Raw genomic sequence first — 15901 nt, forward strand, 5'->3', positions numbered from 1 at the left:
GAACCACAAAAACAACTTAAATATTATTGTTATCACTCCACAGTGGGTTTTTTGTTCAGTACCTTTGCTGCTGAGGAATTCCTTCAAACTTGTTAGAAACCGGAGACATCTTGCTGACAGGAGGAGGGGTAGAATCGCTCCCTAAAATATTAACACCGATGACGACAAACAGATTAATCAACACCGTAACAGAGCGCCGAGCAGGGGATTAATTGAATATCAATGTGGAAATAACTGAACATGCTGTGATGGTTAAAAAAAACCAATGAGGGAGGCGTCATCTGGCTGAGCTTTCCATGAGCCTGTGTTATTTGGAAACTGAGGTTGTGCAATAAAGTGTCATCGTTTAATTAGTGGTTGGGTGACACAGAATGCACAAAACACCAGAGGACAAATGATAAAAGTGGAGTAACAGTTAAAACATCCCCATCATACACAGAGAGTGGGGGCGACAAGATTGCAGGTAAGATGACTGAGGTGTGTTTGACCTGTCTTCTTTTGTCTCTACATGATGGCTAAAAGATAACCTGTCATGTCTCTTTGTGCACTTTAAAAAGAAGTTGCCTGTGGCCAAATATTTTCTCCACCGTAGTAAAATGCATCCTTTATCATGGTGCGTTCATGATATATTTAAATGACGGTAATTATTAGCTCTGCTTTTAAATGTTGTTCAGGTTCGCTTTCCAATTTGCCCTGCATCATCATTCAAGCTTATCAAAACATCACTTTATTGATTTAATACACAGATCTTAAAACCTTAAATGGTTATATATGAGATTAAGTGGTGTGAGTTTATTTAATCTGTCCCATTTTAAGTATTTATCACAAATAACTTGGCTGATAACCAAGTTGCCCATTAACAAACCTGGTAGATACATGCAGCAATAACTTTCCTTTCATATCTGAAAGTCATCAGCACCACCACCATTGGCTGTGTTGTCTAAAATTATAAGAATTAAATTGATGATGTCAGTAACTATGCTTTTTTCTGGGGCAAAAATTTGTGATGCATGATATTTGATTGAATGTAGATATTTTCAGACTCAATTTGGCTGATACCAATACCGATACTGATATTGATCCAAGTGCATGTCAGCCTGCAGATCCTACATCCTCCAGCATACTGATTGGCTGGTTATCACAAGCATGACTTCAATGATTTCCTTGTTAAGCTCCTTCATCTTTGGGTGACAGTTTTTGAGATGCAGCATTAAACTGATAGAGTAGGAGGAGTGTTGTTTTGCTCCTCTTCCCATCACCTGTGCTTTACATGTAATGCAAATAGGTATTTTTGCTGTCCATCAAAATACCTCTGTGTTGGGACATATAACACTGCTGAGGATAATTAATGTGACCCGAGGATACTGGTAATTAACTTTTTAAGCTTTTTATCTGCCAATACCAATAATTTGCCAATAATGTTTAAAATGCAAACAGCTTACATATTATTTCCAAGTGTTTGTGGCTTTCCAAAATGTAATCTTGGAATTCATGACAACTATTAGGATGATTTGAAAACCAATTTCACATTTGGCTATTCTAAAATGATTGTACGTGGCAGCCAAACACATGTTTATTCGAAAAGTCAGGCTGAGATTACAATTTATGAATCTTTAAACTGCACAAAGAGTCATAGACTTCGTTTTTTTGAATCAACATATAATTAAAAACCAATAGTATTTAAAAGAAAATTCCTAACATCCTGTCAAGAAAATTCAATCAGAAGTTTGAGGATGTTGGATAAAAAAGTCTCAACTCCTCTTGCAAGCTTCTTCTAGACCTTCAAACCACATATTTCTGTCTTTGCCAGCAGAGGTTTGGTTTAGTAGCAGCCGTCTGGAGAAAGCCAGTAAGAGGAGTTTGAGTGAAGAGCATCTCGTCAAATCTGTTCAGATAACCCTGCATTTTGGACAAATAGAATATTTGAGCTTCAGGCTTGCGTCTCACCCCCAGTCAAGCCCCCTTTACTGTGTGGACTGTGAGAAAGCGGGCTGGGTGGGTCAGACAGGGTGCGTTTGTGTCCAGGAGGTGGGGGCGGAGGCCTCTTCTTGGACAGGGTGGAGCTGCCTCCTGGAGTGAGTGTAGAGGGAGGGCCAGATGGGGTAGGAGCTGGAGGAGCGATACATAAAACACATGAGGTGATGAGGACCCCCTTCAAAATATCATCCGATTAACCCCTTAAAACCCAGAGAAGGCAAAGGAGAGGAGAGGATGATGGTGAAGCATGGAGAAGAAAAGAGGTGCGGAAAATATGGGAAGAGTTTTCAAGAAGAAGGTTTTGAAGGATGAATTAGAACGAAAAGGTCTCGACAGGGATGCAAAATAATCTAAGGAGATGTTGCTATTGGGGGAGTGGGCATATTTTTGTGTCTAGATTGGGTGGATTTGTTCATAAATATGCCTGTTTCTGTTGATCAGGACTCCACTGATCACTAATTCAGATACAAGTCGTGACAAAAGCAGCTAATAGAGAGCTCAGCCAGAGAGGAATCAGCTGTGGTTAAGGGTTTACAGCTCAAGGATGGTGGGACGTGGTTCCAGAAATTTAAAAAAATCATGTAGGCAAGAATTAATTAACCGGAGATGCAGCTTGCCTACATGCTCCTATTATTTACTTAAAGAAAGACACCACCAGCCTGTGAATGTGAGCTGTAAAGGGAAGAACAACTGAGGGGTAACTTGTATGTGGGGCACACAGCCGAGTAAGGGGGAGAACGTAAAAACAGGATATTCACTGATGTATGGTCGAGTGCCAGCCAGTGTGGCGTAGTGCGAATGAGAGCCAAGGAATGCCAAGTGTGGAGCTGAAAGAATAGAGAAACAAAAAAGAGAAAGAAAAGAGAGCGAGATGAGGAGTGTGGGAGAGAATCTACAGTATGTCAGTTTTAAAAAAGAGCGACTCCCACACAATAAAATAACAAGATGAAGTCTTACCAGAGGCAAGCAAAGAAAAAAAGAGGAAAAATGGCGTAAAGCTGGCCCCGAGGGCGAGCTCTTCAGCACCATATGAGAGAGGTGCTTATCTGTAGCATCTGAAGAGCTAGCATGTTAATACATTAGTATGTATGTTTGTCATTTAGCCTCTTATTTAGGCTTTTAATCTTATTTTTGCATAAATCAACCTTGTTTCCAGTGCTGCCTCATCATTTACAGTCCATAGAACGGTTAAAGAGAAGTAAGGTTCTGAGGTTCTTCTTCACTCACTGAATGCTAAACACATTATATAGATATAAACTGTCCAACTGAAGCTTTGTGCAAGAGGCTGAAGTAACAATAGAAAGATAATGAATATGTATTTTTATGTAGGATTACTAAAAAATGATGCCCAAAATAAAAAATAGGCACAAATACATTTAGCACTGTGTTACTAACCTGCCTTGCAAATAGGGTTGCCAACTGTGCCGTATTAGCTGGGACATCCCGTAGATTGGCTTATTTGGCTTGTTTCATACAGGACCTCAATTGTTCTGTATATTGACTATTAACTCTTATAAATACAGCAGACTGCACTCTACAGATCCTAGATCAGATAAAACGGCAGATCATGTGCCAATCACACCGCCTGTCATCCAATCACAGGCCCCCTCACGCGCATCAATTGTATAAAGTGCAAATGGGCCAAGTCCTGCAAAAACTCTGGCTGTGCTAAAGTACTAAAGACTTCTTGAACCAGTAGAGAGCAGTATTTATTCAGCCATACTCGTCTTTTGCATTTAATTTTTCTTTTGCCTGTTTTTTTTATGTAAAGAGCCAAATTGTGGTTTCTTTCAGGTTTATTCATATGAGGTTACATCATGATACAGTAAGGATTAAAGGGAATATACACACTTTCTGCATTTCCAGTTGAATCAGAATATGACTATACGCTGAATTCACACATCATGCTCACACTACCATGGCACCGTGCACCTGTCCCTTATTTAGTAATGAGAAAGTTGGCAACCCTACTTGCAAACTAGCTTACATCATACAGTTGTGGCCTTAAGTAACATAATAAATTAATTAGCATATTATAAAGTTCACTACATGATTATTTTGCGATTAAAAAAAACCTATTTAAAGAACTGTAGCTTTAACTGTAAGAGCATAATTTGTAGCATGCTAGCATTATAGTAACCAGCTAACTGGCTTTGCTAATGTAGGCTGCACACATTATTTTACCCAGCTAGCTTAATACTTAAAGTCGTAACTTGGCATCACTTTAAGGTTAAAGAGGCTTATTATTGGCTTACTACTCGTTTTGTGTAGGTTAAAAGACACCTGTTCATTAATAAGATATCTTTATGTGAGGGGCAGAAATCTGCTGATGTCATCTCAGAGTTAGCGCTAGCATTGATGACTCTTCTCTGCTATGTTTGGTTTAGACATTCCTCAAAGCAAATATTGAATACATTTCATTGAAAATAAAAATATGAATAGTTTTAAAAATTGTATTTAGAAGCACCCAGTATGTGTTTATAAAAAACACGCTGTTATCAAAACAGTAAAGAGGAAAGCTCTTTGGGCTTTATTTTGGATTGCACTGGAAACAAGTGAAATTTCACACCTCTTGTTTTAAGAAAAATAAGATTTAAATGCTGAATAATGGATTTAAATGACTTGTTGAGATGGATGTTTTGCACTGTTAGCCAGAGCAATGTTTGTAACCATGAACTGAAGCTGTCCCTGCACAGAGGAGGAAATGTTATTTCTAATTTCTAATACTGCAGAGACAGCAGCACGCCCACGGTATATTATTTGTGTATGTTATGTCAAGGTTAATGATGAAGTGTGTATCCAGCTTCCCTTTCACACGCTGACAAACCAGTGCCTCCCTGCCCTCTCCTGCAGGCATGTTTTCCTGAAGGTTTACTGTGTAAGCAATCTTAGTGACACCTGCAACCCGCCCTCTGATCTGTGTGTTGACAAATTGCATTCCACTGCAGGGTGTGTAAACATGTGTGTGTGTATGTGTGTGTGTAGACTGACAGCGCAAAGGAGGAACTTTGCAGAAAAGTGATAACGGAGCATTTCCCTGCAGCTAATCCCTCCCTGGATATCATCAAACATTGACAGACATTATGTACAGTTTCAGGCTGGTTTTCCCCCTCGGTAATCAGACAGTGTGGTATAACCTTCAGACCATTTTCATTAAAGGACGGAACTTTTAGAAGAGAGATTAGCAGAACACTATCTCCTGAATTTTAAGACTTCAAGCGTTATAAGCTACAGATTAGTAAATGTCTGAAAATGGACGCAGCACTCGGAGACGGCATGTCTGACCTTTGCCCTGGTTCCTCGGTGGCAGCGGTGGTCCGTCGGCCACGGGGGAGGAGGTGAGGTCAGTGGAGGCGCTGTACATCTGGTTGGTGAAGGCGCTGTAGGAAAGACGCTGTTGCTTGTCCTTTTGGCTAATGAAGCCGGGCAGAGAGAGCTTGTCGTGGGGGGACAGGCTGGAGGAGTGGCAGAAGCTCTGAGGCCTCGGAGAGCGGTCCTTCTTGATGGGACTAGGCTGGAGAGGGATATGGGACGGTGGAGACAGAGCAGACATAAGAAGTCAAATAAGTTATGTGATTGTACAGAGCTGACATTATCACGAGTCAAACAGCTTCAAATTAACTTCATTTTAGAGAAGACAGCGAGAGAATAAATGTGCAACCAGAACAAGTAGTCTCTGCTGTTCTTGTGTTGCAACAAAAGAAATAAAAACCCTTTGTCTCGTACTCTAAATGTTCAGTTATTCTATAAAAAGTCTTACACACTTTCTTAAATGGTTGAAATCAGGCAGCTCAACTAGATCTGTGCAAATGTCAACCAGTAAAAACATTCCGTTTTGTAGTTGAGATAAAGTAAATGTAGAAGCTGCAATTTATTCCAGTGTAACCTTCAATAAAAAAAGCTTTAAGTGCTGAAGCTTAAACTGCTGGAAATGTATCTGCCATTAAACTGGAACAATGCTAAATTGTTCTTTTTTGCTTTCAAGAAAACAATTTACCAAAAAAAGGTGACAGAGAGAGAGACAGAGCAAGAAAGATAAAACTTAAGACAGAAAATCAAAGGCAGGAGCTGCCTCACAGTGAGACTACAGATAACAATGGTTGTTCTTGATTCGTTCAACACATACAACAACAAACAGCACATCAAAAAGTAGGTGTGTCTATAGCAGCTGTTTTCATCTAATTAATGAGCTCAACTGACTCTAAAGGTTTTCATATTTTCATGGTATCTGGTTTACTGAAGACCTGTTTGAATTCAATCTTAAGAAAAAAATGCAATGCCCTGTTCAGACAACAGATAGAATGATAAATTGGTCAGGCTGATTAATCGGGCAGATTGATGGCATTTTGAAATAATCACTGATTCAAATAAATGAAAAGTAATGTCTGCAGACACCGCAGGGCAGGCAGTCTCGTCAGTGTGGCTGCTGTGGACGTTACTGTCCCTTTAAATTATAACACATTTAACCTGAATAACAGTATGTCAAATTTAGAACAGTTGCTGGCTGGTGTTTAATCTACATTCTGTTGTGGTGTATTGAATAGTAAAGTTTAATATTGCTTATGACATTATTATAAGTCATGTTCATTAATTCAACCTAAAAATTTGACTATTGCATGTTACTGGCAAAGATAAACCTGTATGTCATAATGTAATGTGTATGGAATAATGAATGTGAATATATGATTGTTGTATTTTATCAAATGCAGAAGAAACAACACCAACAACAACAACATCAACAACAATGTGATTTCGGCATTACATATCGGCCATTGGCCAACCTGCTCTCTAATTATCAGCTCTGGCATCAGCCGGTGAAAAAACGAGATCGGTCGACCACCAGTCCAAACCTTGTCATCGAGGTCGTCATCGCTCTCGTCCATCTCCTCCAGTCGGAGGCTCCACTCGTACTCCACATGGATGTGAGGGTTGAACTTGCCCTCTGCAGCCTGCACAAGCTGACACACACACAAACACACATGAGGTCATAGATTATACACATGATAACAAACAATGGCTTCACAATACTAACTAGTATCAAACAAGGAAGATAAAAGCAACAATTGAACCAATTAGACACATAATAAACCCTTTAATTTTCTCAAAACAAGAGACAGGGGTTATACTTCAGTGGGTATGAGTGTGTTTAAGAATGGTTAACCCTGTACACAAAGCTTTCAAGCTTGTTTTATTTTCTATTGTATTTGTTGATTTGAGATTTTAGCCTGCATTTAGAGAAGCATTTTTTGTTTGCATGCTCATATTAGTGTTAATAATGAACATATATGAACAATTATTTCCACTCTGTTGGCACTGTGGCCTGCGGCTGGAGACAGACCTTTGACTGCCATCTAGTGTTCTTTCTAATCTGGTCAGAACCTGTTCAATCAACCACAATCTGAACACGACATGCTTTTGTTTCACTTCTCAGCTTGCTGCGAGTACATTTGGGTGTGTTTTCTTTTTAGACCATTAGAATCCATCATGGTGTCTAAAAATGAGCAGCTTGGCAGTGCTTTACTTACTGCCTCCTCACACTGAGTGTTCCTCAGTCGCCTGGCAACATCCAGCGCCGTCTCTCCGTTCTGATTGGCTGAGGGGAGCGGAGGGGATAATCAACAGTTAGAGCCTGATACGTGCGTACGGGTGACTCGAGCGAGAAGAGGATGTGACTCACTGATATCGGTGGCCGGCTTGCCCCTCAGGAGTAACTTGAGGCACTCAGGCTTCTCGTACATGGAGCAGTAATGCAGGGCAGTGTTCCCCCACTCCGTCTGCTTATCCAGGTTACCGCTGAGAAACACACACACACACATATACAGTGAGGACACAAGTCACATACCTTAGGGGTGTTTCCAGAATACTGCAGTTTCAGGTTGATGTGCTATTACCCAGGATTTTAGGAATTAGCACGAGTTAAACACAGAAACATCAAAAGGAAGCAGCTAAATCTGTCATAAAAGAGCACATTTGGTTCTGGTTTGTGTGATAAAAATAAAAACATAAGCTTTTTGAATGCATCTACACTTTTACAAGCAGGTAAATAATCCCCTTTACATGTCCTTAAGCCTTCAGGAAAATATCTCTAATAATAAGGACAGATTATGACGACATATAAGCACAGCTATTAATTAATGAAAAGGTCCCACTTGTTCTGCAGAGGCCATGTGCAATAGGAGCAGTGGTGGGTAAACAATTGAAAAGAGAGGAATAAATTAAGGCAGAGAACAAGTGCTTGACCCATTTCTGTTTGCCTTGTGGGAATCTGAGCTGAGCTGTGCAGCGCTAAGCTTTCCTCTGCTCCTGCACTGCCTCACGACTACAGAGCGAAGGAAAAAAAAAAAAACACAAGAAGAAGAAAGAGTCACAGCAGACAGACTGATCACATTCACCGCTGTTTGTTTCCACAAAGCTGCTGTTTACCGTTTAATTGTGCTCTAAACTGCTGCTGTTTTTTTTCGAGGGATTCTGACAGATGTTTGCCTCGCGGGAAAACCCCCAAAAGCCATCCCAAACACGCGTGTGTGATTCTACCTTAGCTTCCTGATACACATCACTCTCTTAAAAAAAAATGCACCTGTTCTGCACAAGGAAGTCCACCAGGTGCAGGGAGGTCTGGTCAGCAGTCCGTACAGAGTAGTGCAGTGCGGTCTCTCCAGTCTCCTGCAGGGGGCCATCAAACACAGCAAAGACAACAGTGAGACAATCTTGGGCAGCATCCATTCTGTAGTCTCTCCCTCTGTGTCTCTTTGAGCATTTAAACAAGCTGCAGTAAACAAAATGGCTCCTAAAAATAATATTTCAGGAGCCAAATTTCACTACATTTCAGTAGATTCATGTTGTCTCTTCATTCCTCTTTATGTAACAAAACTAGAGCTGGATGTAAAAGATTAAAGGTGGAATATAAGGACGTGGGTGCAGTATATGTGAAAGCATCTATAGGGTAAAGGAAAGGGTGCATTTAGACACATATTCCTGTCTGTGCCTGGTTTTTGTGGAGGAGTGGGATGTCACTGTGCTGTCTATAGCCGTTCAGATCTCCTGACAGCAGCAGATCAGATATCCTTGAGTCAGACAACAGCAGCAGCAGCAGCTCCCTCCATCAGCCATCAGCAGATATCCTCTTTTATCCTGTTGCTGCATTGTACACTTAATTTTTCATTAGGGAACTACTACATCTGTGTTAAAACCTTGACCCATTTATGTCAGATTAAGTCTGATCAGCCGTGTTGTTTACAGTGCGATATCTTCACCATCCACTGCCTGGTATTTAACTTTGATCTACGCTTAAAGCAGCGAGGAAACAAAGAGAAATCAGGCTGAGCTGCAGAACACAAAGCAGAGACATGCTTTAAGCTGCCATGAATGTCGTCATCTGAGCTCAAACGATGTGATGCCCTATGATGTGATGGAGGCTGCTGCTGGATATCACCACCTGCTGGTGAGGTTATCCAGATGACTCAAAGTGTTCTAACTGTTACACCCATTTCTGCCCGCCAAATAAGTCACCAACTGGCAGAAAAGTGTCAGCGTTGATTGTCCTGATGGGAGTGAAACCTCACATGAAGACGAACCAATATAGTGTAATGATGTGTAGAGCTCTCTGAGGGATATGTCTTGGCTTTATGGTCTAATGTGAGATCATGGTGAGTCATAGAAATGCACTGTAGCCATGTATTAGTAGGTAATGGGCGGATGTAGAAACTATTCAAAGCAACATACCTAAACTAAACCTGCAAGGTCAATTTTACATCATGTGCATCATAGTTTCATAGGCTGTCGAACCACAGACAAATTTAAAGGGCCAGTTCATTCAAAAACATAGATCACTTCAGATTCATGTACCCAATGTCCTTCTATGAAGCTGGACTTTCCAAATCTCTCTCAGTGTGGGTAAATAAATGTTATCAATGACTTCACAATTTAAAGCTCCTGTAAGTAACTTTCAGGTTATGTGGATTTTGGCGCCTCCTGTGGACAAACTGGGACAATTTAACTCTTTGCTGATCAACATGTGAAAGCATTATCTTATTTTATTTCAAATGACCAAATTATAATCAATCCTTTGAGTGGAACATTTAGGGCTACGTGCTTAAGACTTCCTAATTTGACACTTACCCCGTAGCACAGGGGACAGGCATAAAAAAATGCTATACATAAGAACCAATCCTCTCTCGAGTGGTCTCATTTGTTTTTGTAGGTCATATTGAGAGTATTAAAATCAGTCTGTTTCCTAATCAGTTAAAAACTCCTCACAGGAGCTTTAAACATTCAATCTGCATCTAATAACAAAGGCTGTAACTTTCCACCATTGTCTTTATCATCCATCTGCTGATTAATTTTATGAATGAACTAATAACTGGTTGGGTCTATAAGTTATAAGGACAATAAGGAAAAGTAGCCAGCACAGTTACCTAAAACACATATCAACATATTCAGACATAAAAACTGAAGCAGCGATTTTGGGCTGATAAATGTTGATTGAATAGTTTCAATAATATGCAGATGTCACTCTGCCGTATATATCAGCACTATTATTTTGGTGGAGAGAAGCTCTACATACATTAACTGACTACAGATGTAAATTAGCTACTAGCTAACAATGGTACAGCTAAATGGCTGTAATCTGTCCCTGTCAAAATAAACAAATAAATAAATAAAATTAATGAAAATAAACTTTTCCTCCTTCACAAAGGCCTAAAAGCCAGAACAATGAGGCTAAGGTGTAGCTTATTTCCAGAAGCTGTGAGACTTGTGAACTCTCTTTCTCTCTAGGTCTTTTCTCTGCACTTTACCGCTGTGACTGCAAATATTACTGCACTTTCTAGCTGGTTTTTAAACTATGTTTTAATATTTACTTACTGTAGGCTTTTAGGTTATGCATTTATTTATTTATTTATTTATTTATAGAGTCTATTTTTTAGCTTGTTATCTATTCTGTATGCTGCTCGACCTGAGTAATGTGTTTCGTTCCTTCTTGTGTTTTAATATGACTGAATAACAATAAAGTGAACCTTGAACCTTGAAATACCCAAATCTGTAGATCCAATAAGCTTTACAGAAGTTAAGAGAGACTGTCAGCCAGTTATTGTCCTGAACACTGCAATGTATCAGTGTTTCTGTTCAGTTTCAATGTTCCTACAGTGCTCTTTTAGGCTGGTGTATTTCTAAAAAAGCACAAAAAATTTATGATACACTATCAGCTTAGCACCAAACCCGAAATACAGCCTGAAACTAGCTGGTGAACTAAGTGGAGGATCGAATGAATGTCCAATGTGAAGCAAAACCAAAAAATGTGATTGTATGCATGACAAAAATTCAACTTGAGGGACATGAGATATGTCTGAGATATATGTCTGAGATATATTCATCGGACCATTTCATCTCTGAGCATGTGTCCATAAACTAAGAGGACTCACCTGCCCCGCCTCCGGGAGCGGCTCCATAAGCTCCACCCCCTCGGCGTAGACCTGAATGAGGGAGAGCAGATCCCTGGACTGAACGGCCTCAAACAGCTCGATCATCTTAGCTGCCGCAGACGTGCATGTCTTCCTCGCAAATTTGTGATCCACATATTTAGCGTTGATGAACTCCTTCCTCACCGTCCTTTGGAGGAAGGAAAATTCAAGTCAACTGTTTGGATAATAAAAATTTAAAAATCTACATGACAGGATGCTTTTACTCACATGTCACTGGATGGAGTGGGCTTTGGTGAAGGGGACGTGAGGTTTCCCTCCATGATCTCATTGAAACTACTGTTCCCTACGTTCTTGGCCAGCTGAGGGAAAGAAAGGACAACATCAGCTTTCATTCACAGTTACACTACCACTTCAATTATTTCCTTTATTAAACAAAGATGTTTCACTTAGTTTTATGTCTTTAACTCACCAAGAGTTCTGATGTTCCCAGCTTGTCAAGCTCCATGGACTGGATGCGGGAGATGTGGACGCCCATCTCTCGGTGGATCCCGGAGCACTCGATGCAGGTCAGGATCCCCAGGTTGGTGGAAAGCCATTTAGGATCTAAAAAGCAAAGTCAATATAAGATTACACCGCATGCTCTCAATAACTGAAACTTTAAAAAGTTGCCTGATGTGTCAGCACTTAGAGAGAAAACATGCAAACAACTGCTGGTTAAGTTCAACCCAAATGATACACATCATCTGTATTTCAGCGACAGTCAACCATCGACTCGAGGCAGAAAATACAAAAAAGTTGTGTAACTGAAATGAAAGGAAACCCCTTCTCTGCTGCAGGAGCATTAATCCTGCTTCTTATTGAAAATCTGTTTGTGTGGCCGCATTGTGCTCTGGATCTTAAGGCTGCCGTCTGCAGGGAAATTGGTTTTTCAGCATCTCTACAGCTGATTTATTCCTGAATGATTGTTGAACTTAAAGAGGAGAAAAATGACAAAACTTGACAGAGGACATTACTCCTTTGTGGGCCTAACACATAATAAAACACTGAAGCTGTTGTTTGAAAAAGTTTTCTTTGCATTGAAAGCTTTAAAGCAGTGTTGTGGTTGTTTTTATTTGTTTGTGGGGTGAGTAAGTGAAAGTTCATTAAACCCTAACCCAAGGATTATCCTATTAGCTTTGTGTATTTTCCAAGAGACACATTTTCTGAGTTCAAACTGAAATCTGTCACACTGGATAAAGTTTGGTGCTTCACTTTGGTAGAGACCCAAAATGCATCCTAACTGAAGCAAACACAAAGATCTTCAGTCTTCATGAGGGGGTTGTGGTATTACTTATCTCTGCTACACCACTATTGTGTCTCTATACATCATTGGTAAGAAAGAAACACTGAGGACATCGACTCAAAACTGCAACTTTTTGAAGCAGGCAACTTTTTTCCTAGTCAGATTTTCATCCAGACACAAATTGGATTAATCTTAAATTCTGATTTATCTATTAGATCTAAATATAATGTTATTTCTTCACATAGTAACCTGATAAAACTTGTATCTTACACACGAGTCCTTCATCTCAAGGATGCTTCAACTCCTGTATTCTGTATTTATTTATTCATGTTCCGGCAGCAGTTTAAGTTACAGAGCATTCAGACACAAATAGGCTGATTGTCTGTGCTGCCTTTGTGTTTCTGAAAGATTATTAGACCTAAATACAATTTGTGAGAGATACAGTGTGTACAAAAGAGTAAATAAACAAGTGAGAGAGACTAGAGAGAGAGAAAATAATACAAAATGTAGAAGATTTGTTAAACTACGGCAGAATCACTCACAAAATCTGCCCATAAGGGTCTCAGGGTGACGACTATATGTGTTTTTATTTGGTCGACTTCAAAACAAATCTCCCTCAGGACAAAGAAACAGATCTTGAAGCTTCTTGATTTTTTAAAAGTTAGTTTTGGGGGCATATTTTTGTCTTTATTAGATAGGAGATGTGAAGAGGGAAGATATGCAGCAAAGGGTCGAGGCAAGGAGTCGCGGGAGTGATCACTGTGACGAGGACCATAGCCTCTGTTCATGGTGTTTGCATTGTAACAGCTAAGCCACGCCTTTTTTTTAAATAAGTGAAATTAAAAATGACAAACATAATCTGATCATTGCACCTTGCCTTAAAATCTACACTACAGATGAATGTGGTACATGCATGCTTGCTTAGCCAGAAGTGTCTTATCACTGGACAATCTCAGAGAATATGAAAGTGACTCTAATATGTTTATTATTCTTTTATGTTAGACTCTACAAAAGACATGTCAGACCCCTAGAAGACTGTTAAAGGTACAGAACATTAAGCAGAGTCACTTCAGACATAGTCCACTGCAATCCCTGCTGTTCTGAATTCAGCACCAGTACAATGTGATGTAGCAGAGCTGTGTGACAGCTTCACGTAGCTCAGAGATTGACCTGCATTACTGCAGATGTACTGATGCAATCCTGGAGATTTAAGGGAGCTTTAAACGTGAAGCTGACTGTGTTGGTTGTGAGTTTAGGGATGCTGCGAGGCAAAGATGCTGCTCTGTCAGGATCTGACAAGTGAACACCAGACAGTGGGAGAGGCAAAGGCACAGGCAGAGCCACCCCCCCCCCCCTCCCTTAAAAAGTGAGTCATACACAGGAACGCAGGCACACTCACATTTATGCCATACTACATGAATGTGAGCTGGTGACAGGTCACATGGTTCACGTTAAGCATGATGAGTTGACGCACGTTGACCTCTATAGCTGCTTAATGCTAAAGCTGCAAAGCTTCGTCTTATAAAAGAGATCCTGGGAGAATATCAAATGAGATGGAGCCGTCCTCGTTCAACTCTGAGCTGAGGGAACAAAGAGGTGACCTTTCAGAGTCATTACAGCGACCTTTCAAACGTGATGTGAATTTCATGTTTTCAGGAAAGAGAGCAGAGTCAGAGCGATCCTGAAGATCTATGACGATCTGATAAAGAGAAGGAACAGGAATCAAAGAGGAAACAGGGCTTAAGTCCACATCTGGAACTTGTATTACCGCTGAGACCATGTACGCGAGCGGACGCAGAGAACTAAAGAAGAGTCATGACAAAATACCCCCCCCCCCACTCTGCAGATTGCAGGGGTCGACAGAGCGTGTGTGACTTATGTAACAACATGATGTAATGATGTTGTTTCTAAAAGCAGATTTTTTTTTTTCCCCCTAAAGCATAAAGTCCTCCCGTCGGTCGCTTGGTCGGCTGGTTGTAGTGCTGCTGCGAGTGTGTTTTTGTTGACAGAGGAGATTGTGTGTGTGTGTGTGTGTGTGTGTGTGTGTGTGTGTGTGTGTGTGTGTGTGTGTGTATGTGTGTGTGCGTGTGTGTGTGTTTGCATGTTTGAATGTGTGTGCGTTAAGTGTCAGAGGGCCTGAGTGTCTACGCCACTCCTGAGTGCTGAGTCTTTGCTACTCAATGCGGGGGAGGATCAGGATCAGGTTGTGTCCTGAATGCTAATAACACTCGTACACACACACACACACACACACACACACACACACACACACACACACACACACACACACACACACACACACACACACACACACGTGCTTGTTGGTTGAAGGCTGCCGGAGGATTTGCAGTGCAGCTTGTTCAGTTACCGTCTAACTGGAGGACACGAAGTTCAAGGCAACCGTGACATTGCAGCGAAATAAAGATTGGTGTGTGGCTTTAAATAAAACATTTGCCCCGAGTGAAATCAGAAAATGCTGAGGTGAAGGTGTGTGTCATCTCCTGTATCAAGGTGAAGGTTGACTAAGCATAAAACAGGGCGAGGATCTATATTTACAGCAGCGGTACACACCTGAAGCTCCGCAGTCACAGCACAACTCGTTCCCCGGCATGCGCAGCACGTCTTCTATGATGGCTTTAGTCAGGTCCTCTAAACCGTCCTCACCGCCGCTGCTCTGCTCGCCTCGAAACGCCATGTTCAATGCCTCCTCCTTACTGTTGGTCAGCACCGAGATCCAGCTGTGAGAGGAAACATATCATTATAGGTGCTATAAATAATAATACACTTGATGGTGTACAGCCTTTCTACCACCAGTATCACCAAAATGTCATATATGCACCTTTTTGTAACCTTACAAAATAAAACAAAGCAGCACAAATCTTTAAATCTTTATTCTTTAAATTTCTCAAAGTCACAATTTAAAGTTGTATTTTTGGGCATTTTTCGCCTTTATTGATAGTACAGCTGGAGATAGACAGATAATGTGGGGAGCAGAGAGTGGGGGAAGACATGCAGCAAATGGTCTAGGCCAGAGGTTCCCAAACTTTTCAGCCTGGGACCCCCAAAATATAGGGGCCAAAGACTCGCGACCCTCACTGTCCCTCAAAGTGATTTAATGTGGCTTCATTTAGCTGGTCTGCAGAAAATTAGCCTACCTATATGAGCATGTGTCTGTGTTTCCTGTGCCATCATGAATAACCTGCTGCTACTGATGCTTTTGATA

At 40.7% G+C, this 15901-nt stretch overlaps 1 protein-coding gene across 2 annotated transcripts in view; it reads right to left on the minus strand.

The window, feature by feature from the left end:
• The window catches only part of asap1b (ArfGAP with SH3 domain, ankyrin repeat and PH domain 1b), an 83914-nt gene that overhangs the window by 4017 nt on the left and 63996 nt on the right, over positions 1-15901 (minus strand). Inside the window, exons 14-24 of one of the 2 annotated variants that reach the window (XM_034706545.1) lie at positions 15250-15416; positions 11866-11999; positions 11664-11755; positions 11397-11583; positions 8555-8640; positions 7655-7770; positions 7503-7570; positions 6828-6935; positions 5263-5491; positions 1948-2109; positions 63-141 (exon numbers count right to left, since the gene is read on the minus strand). In XM_034706545.1, the coding sequence (XP_034562436.1) occupies positions 63-141; positions 1948-2109; positions 5263-5491; positions 6828-6935; positions 7503-7570; positions 7655-7770; positions 8555-8640; positions 11397-11583; positions 11664-11755; positions 11866-11999; positions 15250-15416 (1428 nt within the window). Of the gene's footprint in view, positions 1-62; positions 2805-5262; positions 5492-6827; positions 6936-7502; positions 7571-7654; positions 7771-8554; positions 8641-11396; positions 11584-11663; positions 11756-11865; positions 12000-15249; positions 15417-15901 lie in introns of both variants that reach the window. The other variant, XR_004634532.1, reaches the window with a different exon arrangement.

Source organism: Notolabrus celidotus, chromosome 17 (genome assembly GCF_009762535.1).
Source record: "Notolabrus celidotus isolate fNotCel1 chromosome 17, fNotCel1.pri, whole genome shotgun sequence".
In the NCBI taxonomy this organism is placed as follows: Eukaryota; Metazoa; Chordata; class Actinopteri; order Labriformes; family Labridae; genus Notolabrus; species Notolabrus celidotus.